This window comes from Carassius gibelio, chromosome B20, assembly GCF_023724105.1.
Source record: "Carassius gibelio isolate Cgi1373 ecotype wild population from Czech Republic chromosome B20, carGib1.2-hapl.c, whole genome shotgun sequence".
NCBI lineage: Eukaryota > Metazoa > Chordata > Actinopteri > Cypriniformes > Cyprinidae > Carassius > Carassius gibelio.
In genome coordinates this window covers 1,575,320-1,590,220 of record NC_068415.1, presented here as the reverse complement: position 1 = coordinate 1,590,220, position 14,901 = coordinate 1,575,320, and the positions used below count along the sequence as shown (strand labels likewise).

At 34.2% G+C, this 14,901-nt stretch overlaps 1 protein-coding gene across 1 annotated transcript; it reads right to left on the bottom strand.

Annotated features, from left to right (window-relative positions):
• Positions 1-2,591: 2,591 nt before the first annotated feature.
• LOC127984022 (transcription factor GATA-4-like) lies at positions 2,592-12,056 on the bottom strand. Its single transcript, XM_052586476.1, has 6 exons — positions 11,367-12,056; positions 6,987-7,153; positions 5,785-5,910; positions 5,594-5,675; positions 5,384-5,499; positions 2,592-4,253 (listed from the first exon to the last, which is right to left on the bottom strand). Exons 1-6 carry the CDS (start codon positions 11,875-11,877, stop codon positions 4,137-4,139), a joined length of 1,119 nt encoding a protein of 372 aa, XP_052442436.1. The 5' UTR covers positions 11,878-12,056; the 3' UTR covers positions 2,592-4,136.
• Positions 12,057-14,901: the final 2,845 nt, after the last annotated feature.

Sequence of the window (14,901 nt, the reverse complement as noted above, 5' to 3'; positions counted from 1 at the left end):
TGTCCGACTCTCTAACCATTAGGCCACAACTTCCCTATTGCAATTTGCATTTTAGTAGCCTACAATGTAAATGTAAAGGGATTCAAGAATACATTGTTAGCCTACAGTATTAGTAGTAATAGTGATAATACTGATAATACTGGTAGGATAGTAATAGTAGTAATAGTGATAGTAATAGTGAAAACAGTTATAGTAATAGTAGTAATAGTAATAGTTATAGTAATATTGATTGTAATAGTGATAGTAGTAATAGTAATAGTAATAGTAATAGTGATAGTAATAGTGATAATAGTGATAGTAATAGTGATAATAGTGAAATAGTGATTGTAATAGTGATTGTAATAGTGATTGTAATAGTGATAATAGTTATAGTAATATTGATTGTAATAGTGATAGTAGTAATAGTAATAGTAATAGTGATAGTGATAGTAATAGTGATAGTAATAGTTATGGTAATAGTGATAATATTTATGGTAATAGTGATAATAGTGATAGTAATAGTGATAGTTATAGTAATAGTAGTAATGGTAATAGTGATAGTAATAGTGATTGTAATAGAATCAGAATCAGAATCAGAATGAGCTTTATTGCCAGGTATGTTTACACATACGAGGAATTTGTTTTCGTGACAGAAGCTCCGCAGTACAACAGAATGCGACAGAACATAAAACACATAATAAAAGAATAAAAAATACAAATATGTAGACAGTGAATGACAATATACAAATGACAATTGTAGGCAGGTATATTACAAAATGCAGTTATGTATGTACATGTATATTATGTGCAAAATTTAAGTGTATACTAAGTATGTGTGTTAGATAAATAAAGTGTATGTGTATATAAATATAAAGTGTAGTGTGTTCGCCGTTATTATCAGCTGTTCATAAGATGGATTGCCTGAGGGAAGAAACTGTTCCTGTGTCTGGTCGTTCTAGTGCTCAGTGCTCTGTAGCGTCGACCAGATGGACACAGTTCAAAGAGGGAGTGTGCTGGATGTGAGGGGTCCAGAGTGATTTTGACAGCCCTTTTACTCACTCTGGATAAGTACAGTTCTTGAATAGAAGGGAGGGTTGTACCGATGATTCGCTCAGCAGTCCGGACTACCCTCTGTAGTCTTCTGAGGTCAGATTTAGAAGCTGAGCTGAACCAGACAGTTACTGAAGTGCAGAGGATGGATTCGATGTTGGTGGAGTAGAACTGTTTCAGCAGCTCCTGTGGCAGGTTTAACTTCCTCAGCTGGGCCTTTTTCACGATGGAGTCAATGTGAATGTCCCACTTCCTGAGAGATGGTGGTTCCCAGGAACCTGAATGACTCCACTGCAGTCACAGTGCTGTTCATGATGGTGAGTGGGGGGAGTGCAGGGGGGTTTCTCCTGAAGTCCACGATCATCTCCACTGTTTTGAGGGTGTTAAGCTCCAGGTTGTTGAGACTGCACCAGACAGCCAGCTCTTTTACCTCCTGTCTGTAAGCAGTCTCGTCACCGTCCTGAATGAGGCCGATGAGTGTGGTGTCATCTGCAAACTTCAGGAGCTTGACAGAGGGGTCCTTAGATGTGCAATCATTAGTGTACAGGGAGAAGAGCAGTGGGGAGAGAACACAGCCCTGGGGAGCTCCGGTGCTGATTGTACGGGTGCTGGATGTGTATTTTCCCAGCCTCACTAGCTGCTGCCTGTCTGTCAGGAAGCTGTTGATCCACTGACAGACGGAGGTGGGCACGGAGAGCTGATTTAGTTTGGGCAGGAGGAGGTTTGGGATGATCGTGTTGAAGGCCGAGCTGAAGTCCACAAACAGGATCCTCACATAAGTCCCCGGTCTGTCTAGGTGTTGCAGAACATAATGCAGTCCAATGTTTACTGCATCGTCCACAGACCTGTTTGCTCTGTAGGCAAACTGAAGAGGATCCAGCAAGGGTCCAGTGATGTCCTTCAGGTGGCCCAGCACCAGTTTTTCAAATGACTTCATGACTACAGACGTTAGAGCCACAGGCCTGTAGTCATTTAGTCCTGTAATTTTGGGTTTCTTAGGGATGGGGATGATGGTGGAACGTTTGAGGCACGTTTGAACGTTTGAGACTAGTGATAATAGTTATAGTAATAGTGATAATAGTGATAGTAGTAATAGTGATAGTTATAGTAATAGTAGTAATGGTTATAGTGATAGTAATAGTGATAATAGTTATAGTAATAGTGATAGTTATAGTAATAGTAGTAATGGTTATAGTGATAGTAATAGTGATAATAGTTATAGTAATAGTAGTAATAGTAATAGTGATAGTGATAGTAATAGTTATAGTTATAGTGATAATAGTTACAGTAATAGTGATAGTAATAGAGATAATAGTGATTGTAATAGTGATAATAGTGATAGTTATAATAATAGTAATAGTGATAATAGTGATAGTTATAGTAATATTGATAATAATGATTGTAATAGTGATAGTTATAGCTCCTATAATGTGAACGGCCTTTAGTCTTTGACAAATAAAATTATTAGGGCAGTTGTTTTTAATTGTCAAATTGTTATTTGAGTTTATTGCTATGGGCAGTTAAAGAAAAACTTGTTCTCTGTGAAAGAATAAAGTTGAATCTGAAATTACAAACAGTTTAATCAGATTTTCACACAGATGTTGTGTGGCACAACAACAGTTAAACATGGAGTGAGTTGTTTCGCGTACATACAGTTATATACATTTCATATTATAGAATGCTGCTATAAGAAAATAATTACATTTTGACTCTGTTTTCTTTACTGTCTAAAATCATAAATGATGTATAATAGGAGATCAGATGCATTAGTTCAGATTAACTTTACAAGTTTGTCAGCTGGCCAACAGTAACCCTGTTTTCTATATAGAAATAAATATAAGAATTAAAAATCAGATACATTTAAAGGCGCTTAGTTGCAGGAAAATAGATTTTCTTAGATTTAAAAGGGAAGTAAAATTTGTGGTGAGGGTTATTTTTTTATATAAAGTTTCAAGGAAGTGGTTTTCTAGACAGGAAGTTGGTGAACTAATGCTGGTGAGTCTGGCTGCTAACACACAATAGATGCCATCAACAATAAAAACCTAAACTGCAACAAATCTCAATTTTCTTGGCAGACAACGGACAGGTCAAATGTGAGCAGGAATAACATATTGCAAGTTCTTATCTGCTCATAAACATGAATGTTCATCATGACAATAAAAATCAAATTAAAGTTTCCTTGCAGATATAGTGTGAAGGAAAAAAGAGAATAATCCATTAAAATACAGCAGAGTGCTACGAGAGAGGAAAACATTGCAACAAAATCCAATTACTATATTTTTTTAAGAAAAGTGTTGTTCATTTGTGTGAAACTTGCCACAACTATGGCTTTAAAAAAAGCAATAATTCACCAAAAAAAAATAACTTTTGTTAATGTGTTCACCCTCAGGTCATGCAAGATCAGGATGAGTTTGTTTCTTCATCAGATTTGGAGAAATGTAGAATTGCATCAGTGTGTCACCAATGGAAGTGAATGGGTGCCGTCAGAATGAGAGCACAAACAGCTGATAAAAACATCACAATAATCCACACGTCACTCCAGTCCATCAGTTAATGTCTTGAGAAGACCAAAACTGGAAGAAGTATTTATTTGAGTTAGAAACATCTTAATGCTGGATTTGTTTCATCTTTTGTATTCTCTGTGGATTATTGTGATGTTTTTATCAGCTGTTTGTACTCTAAATCTGATGGCACCCATTCACTGTGATGCAATGCTACATTTCTCCAAACCTGATGAAGAAACAAACTCATCGTGATCTTGGATGGAGCTATTGCTCTAACACGTCTATTTATACCAACTGAATCAAACCAATGTCTTAAAGAGGAGTGGAGCACATGAACATTCAGGTTATATAAAGTTCTTGTGATCTTCTGGGACTGAAGGGTCTTGGTTCCTGCGGTTCACAGCACGTTTATAATCAGGTCCAGGGTTTTCTCCTGATCTGTTGATGTGCATCACAGCGTTCAGGTCTCACTGTACAGAGAGGATCTTTTCATGATTGTCTTCACATCGGAGATAGTTCTGCATCTTCACTTCATCACTGATGCTCGCTGGTTCTGGCGGTTCTTCTGCTCCGAGCTCGCCGTCACAGGAGGATCTCTGGATCTTATCCCAGAATCAAGCTGTTCCACACTTCGCTTTTGGAGCCGGGAGATCCACTTGGAGAAAGTTTGAGAGCAGAACTTGAGCTCGGCGTTCCCAGATACGACGGGAATACAGAGACCTGGAGGCACAAGGAAAAGATGGTGTGTTACTCTCTTTATCACTTATGAGGATATGGGTAACATCTCTGTCACATGCTTGAGGTATTCGGCCAATCAGAGTACACCTCACACTTTAGAACGATGAGCTTTGTAAAAATCAACACATTTCAGAAGGCGGGGCTTAGAGCAGAAGGCGGGGCTTAGAGGAGAAACAATAATGCACATTATATAGAAAATAATGTGTTTTTAACCTTAAACCACATAAACACATTGCATTACACCAAATGCACAAAATAATAATTTACTCTTTTTAGCAACATCATATGACCCCTTTAAGAAAAACATGTTAGGTTTAAATATAGGCCTATATATGCATGTAAATATTTTCATAATATATGTGTGTAGTTATATATAAATAATAAATATACACCGTACAAAAAGTTTTATTTAAATAAAATCACCATTTATCGTTTGACAGCACTAATTATATGTTATTATAATGTATGTGTATAATATTTATTGTCACCATTGTTATTTCTAATATAATCATATTTATTATAAAATAGTATGGATTATATTAAATTACATTAAATATTTATAATAGCCAGAAATACTTTTTTTTAAATAATCTGAATTTATAAACTGCACAATAATCATAAAAGAGATTAAACACTGTCTGAATACATGAATGTCCACAAAATATTTAATACATGTACTATTTAAAGGTTTGTTTATAATATTTATAAATGTATAAAATGTATAAATACAAATTCTATACCTATATTTAATATTAATACATAATATATATATATATATATATATATATATATATATATATATATATATATATATATATATATATATATATATATATATATATATATATATATATATTATTATTAATATATATATATATATATATTATTAATAAATAATATATTTTTTACAAAGCACACACAAACTATTTAATATATTTTATATATAAAGGGTCATGTTTAGCTATAGTGGTTATAATTACAAATAATAAATTTAATATATAATACTAATTTTGTTTAAATAAAATAAGCAATACAAGTAATTATAATATTTATTTAAAGTTGAATATTCCTAACAGAGTGTAACTGCCAGTGTGTGTGTTGTGCTCTCTGACCGGTGTGTGTTGGTGTGTGTAGAGTGATGAAGTGTCCGGCTCCGTCTTTATGGGCCGCGCTTCTTCAGTGGGACTGGAGTTCACAGCACTGGACGCCGTCTGACCCTCGGATGACCCTGAGATCACACACAGGTCAAAGGTCACCGTCACTGATTCCACCACGCTCATGATTCTGACTTCAGATGCTAATGAGAAGAGTTCTCTACTCACCAGGTTTGGACTTGCTGAAGTTTTTGGGTTTGCGTTTGCGCGTCTGAATTCCCTCTTTCTTCATGGCTGGAGGACGAGGAACCTGAACACAGGAGCAGAAACTCATTCTGACTAAACAGCCAGATTTGACACAAAAGCTGTACATTTGCATTGTCATAGCGTGAAGTTATGTCTTCTTGAGTCTGTCTCACCCCGTGGAGTTTCATGTAGAGTCCGCAGGCGTTGCAGACCGGCTCTCCTTCTGCGTTACGTCTCCAGAGCGTGGTTGTGGTCGTCTGACAGTTAGTGCAGGACAAACCAACCCGTCTGGACGCAGACTGACCAGGAGACAGACAGAAAGCAGCAGGTCAGTGATGGGCTTCACATCTGAATCAAGCCTGGATTAAACACTGCAATGCTACAAAGTCATGCAAAAAAAAAAAAAAAACCATGCTGGAAACAATGAAAATGTTGCAATATAAAAAAAAATAAAAAGAGATTTCACTAATAAAAATGTAATGCAAAAAAAAAAAAACTTGTTGGAAACACTGAAATAATAAAAAAAAATTGTAAATTAAGAAATGCTGCAAATAAAAACGACACTTTGCAATGCTATAATTAGTGCAAAATAAAAAAAAACTGCAATGATAAAAAATGCTAAGTAATGCAGAAACAATGATCTTTCTGCAAACGATAAAAGATAAAATAAAAAAATGAACACTGCAATAAAAATGTTAAATTATAAATAAAATCTGCACTAATAAAATGTTACACAAAACAAAGAATTACAAAACAATTGCTGCAAACATGGAAAATAAAAACTAAAATTTGCAATGCTATAAATAGTGCAAATTAAAAAACACTGCAATAATAAAAAATACAAAAGTAACGCAAAATAAAGTGAAATAGCTACAAACCTGGAAAAATAAAAATGTATCGTTGCAATGCTATAAAAAGTGAAAAAAAAAAATAATTGCACAAAACATGTTACCTTACAGTAATTAAAAATAAATTACAGTAATTAAAAAATAATTATATTTATGTATATGCTACAAAAACTGAAAACTCTGCAATATTAATAAAAAATGCTGCAATAATTAAAAAGTAATGCAAAATAAAATAAGAAAAACACTGCAAGATAACAATACACACTGCAATAATAAAAAGTAATGCAAAAAAATATATAATTTAAAATGGCAAAAAATAACCCTGTGCACTAAAATTTTTTTTTTTTTAAATGTAACAAAATTCAAAATAGACAATAAATAATGTTATTAACTGTGATAGGTCAACAGGATGAAAAACGTGTGTTTAATGAACTAGACTCATACGTCGATTTTAAGGTTGAAATAGAAAGATTGACCGGTGTGTTGTCAGGAGGGAGACTGATGTTGTGAATGTGGGTGAAACACACCAGTCGTCTCTGAGGTTTGATGAGCGGCCGGTTGATCCCGTTCATCTTGTTATAGAGACCGCAGGCGTTACACAGATAATGACCCGTCCCGTCCCGCCGCCACAGAGGAGTAGCTATCGCCCCGCAGTTCACACACTCACGACCCTCAGCCAAATCATCCAGCAGCTCTGAGCAGAACAAACACACACATGTGAGTTCACAAAGACGCTTTTATCCGTGGAGGTGAAGAAGAGCATCTAGCCTCTGGAGATTTAATAGTTACTTATATATATATATATTTTAATTTGTAAAGTTCTGCTGCAGACACTAAAAAACTGCAATGATTAAAAAAGTGCCAAATAAAAATAATTAAATAAAAAATAAATAAACCTTCTGCAATCATTGGAAAGAAAATAGAAATAGAAAAAAACACCATAATAAACATAGTGTCAAATAAAATGAAAAATAAACATTGCAAAAAAATACTTTAAAAACTTTATGCAAAACTGTTAAAAAAAAAATTTTATGATAAAACTGAAAATATGAATAGGTAAATAAAATTAATGCAATAATAACAAATAATGCAAAACAAAAAATAAAATTTCCATGCACAGGGAAAAACTGTTATAATAAAAATAGTGCAAAAAAAAATAAAAAAATAAACACTGAATTAATGAAACAGTACAAAATAAAATTGATAAATATAATCAATGCACTTATACTAAAATGCAAAATAAAAATATATAAACTGTGGTAGTAAAAAAAAAAAAAAAAGCAAAATAAAAAGCCAATTTTCTGCAAACACTGAAAAGACTGCGATGATAAAAACCAGTGCAAAATTAAAAATTTTAACAAACTGCAATAATAAAAAGTGCAAAATAAAAATAAACAATGCATAAAATAATAAAGTGTAAAGTAAAAAAATAAATAAAAAAAATAAACACTGCAATAAAACTGTGCAAAATAGAAAAAAGAGTCATACATTTTTGACAACAAAATGAGAAGTGTAGCTTCTGAATTGTGAATCAAAGCAGCTGAGTTTCCTGATCAGCAGGAGGCGCTGTTTCTCACCAGTGTGTGTCTGTTAATCACATGACAGACCTGAACTACAACACTGAACCAGGACCAGTGTGGACACCTGAGACAGAGGCAGAATCATTCATCTCTCTCACTCAACCATTCTTCAGGCTTTCAAACACCTTTAACAAGCTGCTGTACGCTTTCTGTCACATTCATTCAGAGTCAGCACAGATCCAGCAGAGGACAAGAGCTGAGACACACATAACAGTTTCTTTTTTTTATTGCGATATTTCTAGTGTTTAGAAAAAGGAATTGTATACCTATTGTTTTTTTGTGTGCAGTATTTATTTTTATTTTTTGTATTATTGCTGATTTATTTTGTACCTTTTTTAATATTGCATTGTTTTGTTTTTTTATGATTTTTTTATTGCAATGTTCTGTTTTTCAAGTTGCAAATGCTTCGAGAACACACACACACACACACACACACACAGATTGCTTTCTGGGCAATTAATAGTAAACTTTGAACCTTGAACCTTGAACAAAAGGTTTAAAACATTTTTTCAAAGCTAAAAAATAAAAATAAAAACTAGATTAATCACCATTAAAGACTGAATAATAAAACAGAATATATATATATATATATTGATAATAATAGTGCAAAATTAAAGTACAAATACACACTAAAATAATAAAACATTTATTATTTATTAACAATTATTAAAAAAAATAGTGCAAAATAAAAAAAATTAAACTGCAATAATAAAACAGAGAAGCATAAATTAGATAAAGCAACAGTAAAAAGTAAAAAAAATATTACAAATAAAAAAAAAACTTTATGGACACACTCCAAAATGCTGGAATAATAAAACTGTTCAAAATAAAATAGATGTGCACTAAATGCAATCTCTGGTCTTTAATAATATTCTAGAAATGCACAAAATCATTATTTATACATTGTTCATTTTGTAAAATCATAAAATGGAAAGTTGCTTTAACGTTTGAATTTTAAAACATGCATCCTGTACATTTGGACAGAGAACACTCAGAAATAATGTTTTTAAAAGGTTTGCACAGAAACGCAGAAACTATTTATAAACTGCACAAAAGCTCCCAAAAATACAACTGAAGTCAAGCTTGTCTCTGGGTTCATTAATAACACTCTATTAATAACACAAAGCTCACTTTACTCTTACAGTTTAATGAAAAATCAGAGTTTATTTAATATCTCAGGCAAACATGATTTATCTCGCGCACAGATTCGTGATTGTGTCTCTCTCTGAAAGACAATATAACTATAAACTGAACGGAATGATTGCTAATCAAATCTTTATCTTACTGATTTGTGTGCAGTTATTGATGTGAATAAATCTCACGTGGCACAGATTATTACATCAGACCACGCTTTGTTTTCTTTCGCTTTTTTTTTTACCTTGACTTCGTTTTTTTTTTGTCAGAAAAGTTTTTTTTTTTTTTTTTTTTTTAATGCATTTTAGACGTTTTTAACCAAAGCGACTCAAAGTGCATTGATGCTATAATTCGTTTAACCATATCATTGTGAATTTGATCATTAGAGCAACATGCAAACAAAAAAAAAGGTAAAATTTTCGATAAAGCGATTCTTTGAAAATCGTCTAAAGCGAATACAACATAATAATTATCTTAAATCATCATTATTAATCATTTAGATGTATTATGTATACAGGTCACAAATGAATTTACATCAGAAACTTATTTTAGCTTTATCTTTTATTCTGTTATATCATATTAATATTTCATATATTTTATAATCTTTTTATATTGATGTATTATGAATTAATTTTAGTCTATAAAATAGTTTTAATTATTCTGTCATAGGCTACACACGACAGATAAAACAATATTATTTATTTATAGCCATAAAATAAACAGCATAGGTTACTTAAAAATAAAATTACCTAATTATATCTGTTTTCGGGATTTGAACGACTTCATGAAATGTAAACCACAAAATGTTTCTAAATGCGGAACAATTTCATTAAAGCTAAAAAATTTATTTTTTGCATGATTTATAGACTATTATAGGCCTAATAATAAATAAATATAAACGATCCCAGGAGACGAATTAAAACTCTTTTTTTCTGTGTCGTGTCTCATAAAAGCATTTTCACTTCGAGCTTAAAGAAATAAAAAAAAGAAAATAAATCTTATGGAAAAAAAAAATATTTCGTATTTTTTCAGGCCCTGCTGATAATAAAATAATAATAGTAAAACCAATTTTATTTATTTTTTTGCAATAAATATTTATATGATTCGATCAGAGTGACATCATCTAAATTCTCGGCTCATTATGTAAAAACTGTTTTTTATAAACTGTAAACTCCGTAATGTTTCTTAGCATTATTAAATAGTAATAATAGTAAAAAAAACTCGGCCCAAATTATCAAAAGACAGTATATATTTTTCTAAAAGCTGATGTTTATAGCCATAAATGGCGAAACTTAATTTAGATTTGACCATGTTCATTATTCTGATAATCAATTCTTCCAGCAAATAAAATAAATGTAACTAATTATTATAGGAAATCATATTAAGCCTACAACCACACGGTTTCAAAACAGAACATAACATTGAAAAAATAATGCACTTTTATTAATTTATTTGTATTTTTATTATTATTCATATTCATAAGCGAGTTTGGCGATTTTTAAATTTCATCAAAATAAATCCAGGCCGGAAACAAGTAAAACTGAGCAGCGCGTGAGCGTTAAATCACCTGTGTGTTTTACTTTCGTTTTATTTGAATCATATTCTCATATCAGATGATGAATGATAGTGTCGTGCAAACTCTTATTTAAACTTCCTAAAATGACAACCACAAATGCACATCAAGCTCAAACCATCGATGACTATTTCTTTCTAACATTTCAACCTAATTTTAAGATATCGATGTAATATATATATATATATGTGTTTTTTTTATTGCAAATAAAAGCAAAGAAATCTTGTGAAGCGTACTCCATTATTTGAAGTCTTTCTGCTTCGGAATTGCATGTTCATAGTCGCTGTTTAAAATAAAGGTGCTTAAAATGTTCTTCAGGGATGCACCACTCAGTAAAAGAAGCATCTCTTCCTCATGTTTTTCTAATCTGAAGAAACTTCTTTCGAAGCAAAGACGCTTTTGTGAAACAGAAAGTTTCTTCAGAAATGAAAGGTTCTTCATGGAACCAGAAAAGCTTCTTCGATGGCATCACGAAGGTCCTTTATTTTTAAGAGCGTCTACCATTTTTTTTTTTTTTTTTTTTTGTGAAATTTATTCCGCTAGAAATTTTTGAGTCAACTCTATTTTATTTTTATTTATTTAAAAAAATACAGAATCCTGAAATCATTCTGAATTCTCACCCAGACTGTGGTGGCGCGTTGTCCCGGGGGCTCCGCCGCTCTGGAGGCTGTGCAGCACGGAGCTGTCAAAGTGCGACGCCGCCCAAGAGCCTCCGATGTTGGGGCTCATGTAAGACGGGTATCCGCCGTGATAGGATCCGCTCAGACCGCGCGAGCCGTAGTGCTCTCTCCCGCCGGCGGAGATGTTCAGCGGGCCGGAGTAACTCACCGTCTCCCGCGCCGCCGCGACCCCGGAGCTCAGCGGAGTGCTCGTGGAGAACGGGAACCTGGAGACCGGAGAGTGATGCTGGCCGCCGGTGGAGCTGTAAGAGGCTTCGCCCGCCTGCGCCCATCCCGAGTGCGCGGACACCGGGCTGCTCTGCTGCGGCGTCTGGAGGTACGGCAGCGCCGGGATCATCGAGGTGACCCGGGTGGGTGTCACGTACACCGGCGAAGCCGCGGCGTTATGCAGGAACCCGGGCTCGTAAGACGCGGGTCCGTGGTTTGCGGTCATCGTTACACCTTGATACATGTCCACAGGTGAGCGATCGCTCCACTCGCGAGGACCGGGGCATCGGCGTCGCTCTTACCGGGCTGAGCTCACCCTGGGAGCATTTTCTGCTTCGCTTGACTTGGCGGAGGATGATGAGGGTGTATGGTCTCACTCCTCCCAATCTCTCCGCCTCCAGTAACGCGCATCTGATTCCTGCTCGGGTCACCGACCTCGTTAACAGGAACAACAACATATTCCCATTATATCTGCTCCACGCCCGCAAATCAGACCCGGTTCACAAACGAAATCAATAACATACAGTTAAAGCTGTAATAATTACTTTTTTTTTTTTTTGCAGATTTGACAAACTACCAGTGCGTTATGGTTTGCGCTCTCGAGCACGTATCTTATAGCCTTTATTTGCGCATGTGCAAGAATTAATTCTGAGATTCCAATTACAAAATTAAGGATTTCATTGAACTAAATAGGGTCATATAAAAAACTTAAACATATAAAAACATGTTCTTTAAAGAATGCCACAAAAAGAGTATCTTATAATAAAAAATACAAATACAAATTAAAACAAAAAAATTAATAAATATTAACTAATTTATAAAAAAAAATCACTCACACACTCACACAAATATTTCAGTATTGCAAAAAATTAGCATACATTTGAGACCGTCGATAAATGATTTGATTAAATTACTAAAATGTGACGTCATAACTGACAAGCAAAGGAGAGAAGCGGGGAAGAGTTTTAGATCTTTCCGGATTAAAAACTCTGGTAAATGAACGCATGGTCGTGAAATTTATCTAAATTATTTTATTACAATATAATTTCCTAAGAGTTCAAATATGTAAGCCCTGTGAGATATTTAATTATATTGCATCGTAACTGAAAAAAAAAAAACTGGTAAAAAAAAAAAAAAAAAACCTATATACATTTTTGTACGTGATTTTAATAGGTCAGCAAAATAAAGAAAACTGTATAAGGCCTAATTCAATTATAGGCTATACGCATAATTTATATCATGTCTCACTTTTAAAAGTAAAGCAAAAATCACGTTTTACATAGGATATGTAATTCGCATATTTAATGTATCAGTATTACAATAATATCCAAAAATATTCTATGTATTAATACTGCGTTTAATACGTGCAGGAAGAGACGAGTGATGGAGATGATTGATGTCCCGCGCATCGCTGACGTCACGGTTGTCGGAAGCATCACTGTTGTTGTTTTCAATGACACATTCTTTTTGACTCTCATTTCGCTGTTTTTTATAAACAACCCAAGACTTTCATGCTGTCCATTTCCTTTACAATTATCCGTGTCGATATGAGGCTTCCGCAACGCTATCCAGACCACTTTCACACAGAACATCCGCCAGCAGTGTGAGGACACGCTTGTGTTTTCTTTTTAAAACATTGCATTGCACTGTTAATAATCTGAATGCAAAATCTGAGTTTAGAGTTGGTGGTGTTTGATGCACCATTTTATTTTACTGCTAGTTCACTGTAGTTTATACGTCACAGTTCACTTTATTTTGCTATCCTTTATGAACTATAGTGTCATGCATCCACTAGTAAAAAATACAAAATTATATATATATCTGGTGTCTGAAGAATTTTTGGGTCGACTATAGTACTAATGCATTAAAACACATGACAAACATATCTTCAAGTATTATAATGCATTGTAACTTTGGTTACTATTAATTATGAAAAGATGCAATGCATTGCAACGTGCATGTTCATAATGCATTATAAAGGAAAGCTTTACAAAGACGTACAAAACTGCTGGTATAAAAAGACAACACATCAAGATAGTACACTTCGTAGGATACATGAAAAACTCCTTTATTTGAAGGATTTTGTGAAAGTTTTAAGTAGAAAAGGAGTGAATGACTTGGATTTCTGTAGTGCAGGTAATAGTCTCACAGAGGATATTATTGATAGCGAGTCCAAAGCAGGACAGGATGCAGTTTGAGTTAAGCAGGTTCTGGAAAACTTGGGAAATCAGCAGATCTCCTCCATATCGCTCCCAGCTTCCTCAGCGTCTCCGTCTCCGTCCTCAACGGGAAACTTTCCGTGGCTGGTCAATGTGAAGTCCTCCGCTCCTCTTCAAGTGTTTTCCAGAATTCCCATCATCTGCTGAAACTCTAAAATTGTAATCGATTTGCAAAAGACGATTATCACGTTACAAAATACAGAAATGGTTCAGAGGTCTATGATTTGATATTTACCCGTCTTATAGTATAAACACTTTTTGAAGAAAATATAAGTTGGGTGTTGTGGGTGCATGCCACAGTGACATCATCACGGATGTGTTCTTGTCACACATGCTTTTTATTTCTATCCCTTTATTGCTAGAAGAGATGTGTATGTATGTGTGAGTGTGTGTTTGAGGCATGTGGTGTGATTGGTTCGGGCCCAGACTCTGTCGGAGTGAGTATGAACGAGGTGTTTGCAGACGAAGATGAGACGGGGAAAACAGCAGATAGCATAGATGAGACCGACTGAAGGGAGGAGTGTGTGTTTGTTGGAGAACTGAACGTGTTGCAAGACAGAAAATCGAAATAGTGGAATGTGATGCGTAATAAATATCAGCATCCTTCTGTCTGCAAACCTAGAGCATTAAAAGAGAAAAATGAGACACTTTACACAAGAATGATGCAACGTGAGTTGTATTTACATGTACATAGCATTCATTTCTGGGTTTCAGAAGATACAAATATGTAAGATATATATGTATAATATTGCTAAAAGGCTGCCAGTGTGTAGTTATGAAGGTAATAGCAGTTGCAACTTACATTGCACTCAAGATATTAATTTTATTAAGTTTATGCATGCTTTCCTTGCTCCTTTTTAACCTGGTGCTGTGAATATGTGGATTTATTTTTTACAATTTAACTCACAGTATTTTGCGGTGCATTTGCATTTTCTAACAAATCTTGCAATTCAGCTGCATAGCTAGAAGACTTTGAATTCACGTAGTTGCATACGTTTGGCCACTTCTGACATGAAGGCAGTCCAAACTAAAGGCAGCAATATGATGCA

What these genes read in the sequence shown, in the direction of transcription:
- LOC127984022 (XM_052586476.1), bottom strand. Translation starts at nt 11,877, where the DNA reads ATGTATCAAGGTGTAACGATGACCGCAAACCACGGACCCGCGTCTTAC. An exon ending in TCAAACCTCAGAGACGACTG is followed by an intron (nt 5,911 to 6,986) that starts GTGTGTTTCACC and finishes TCTCCTGGTCAG; the next exon opens with TCTGCGTCCAGACGGGTTGG. An exon ending in ACACACACCAACACACACCG is followed by an intron (nt 4,254 to 5,383) that starts GTCAGAGAGCAC and finishes TTGTGCCTCCAG; the next exon opens with GTCTCTGTATTCCCGTCGTA.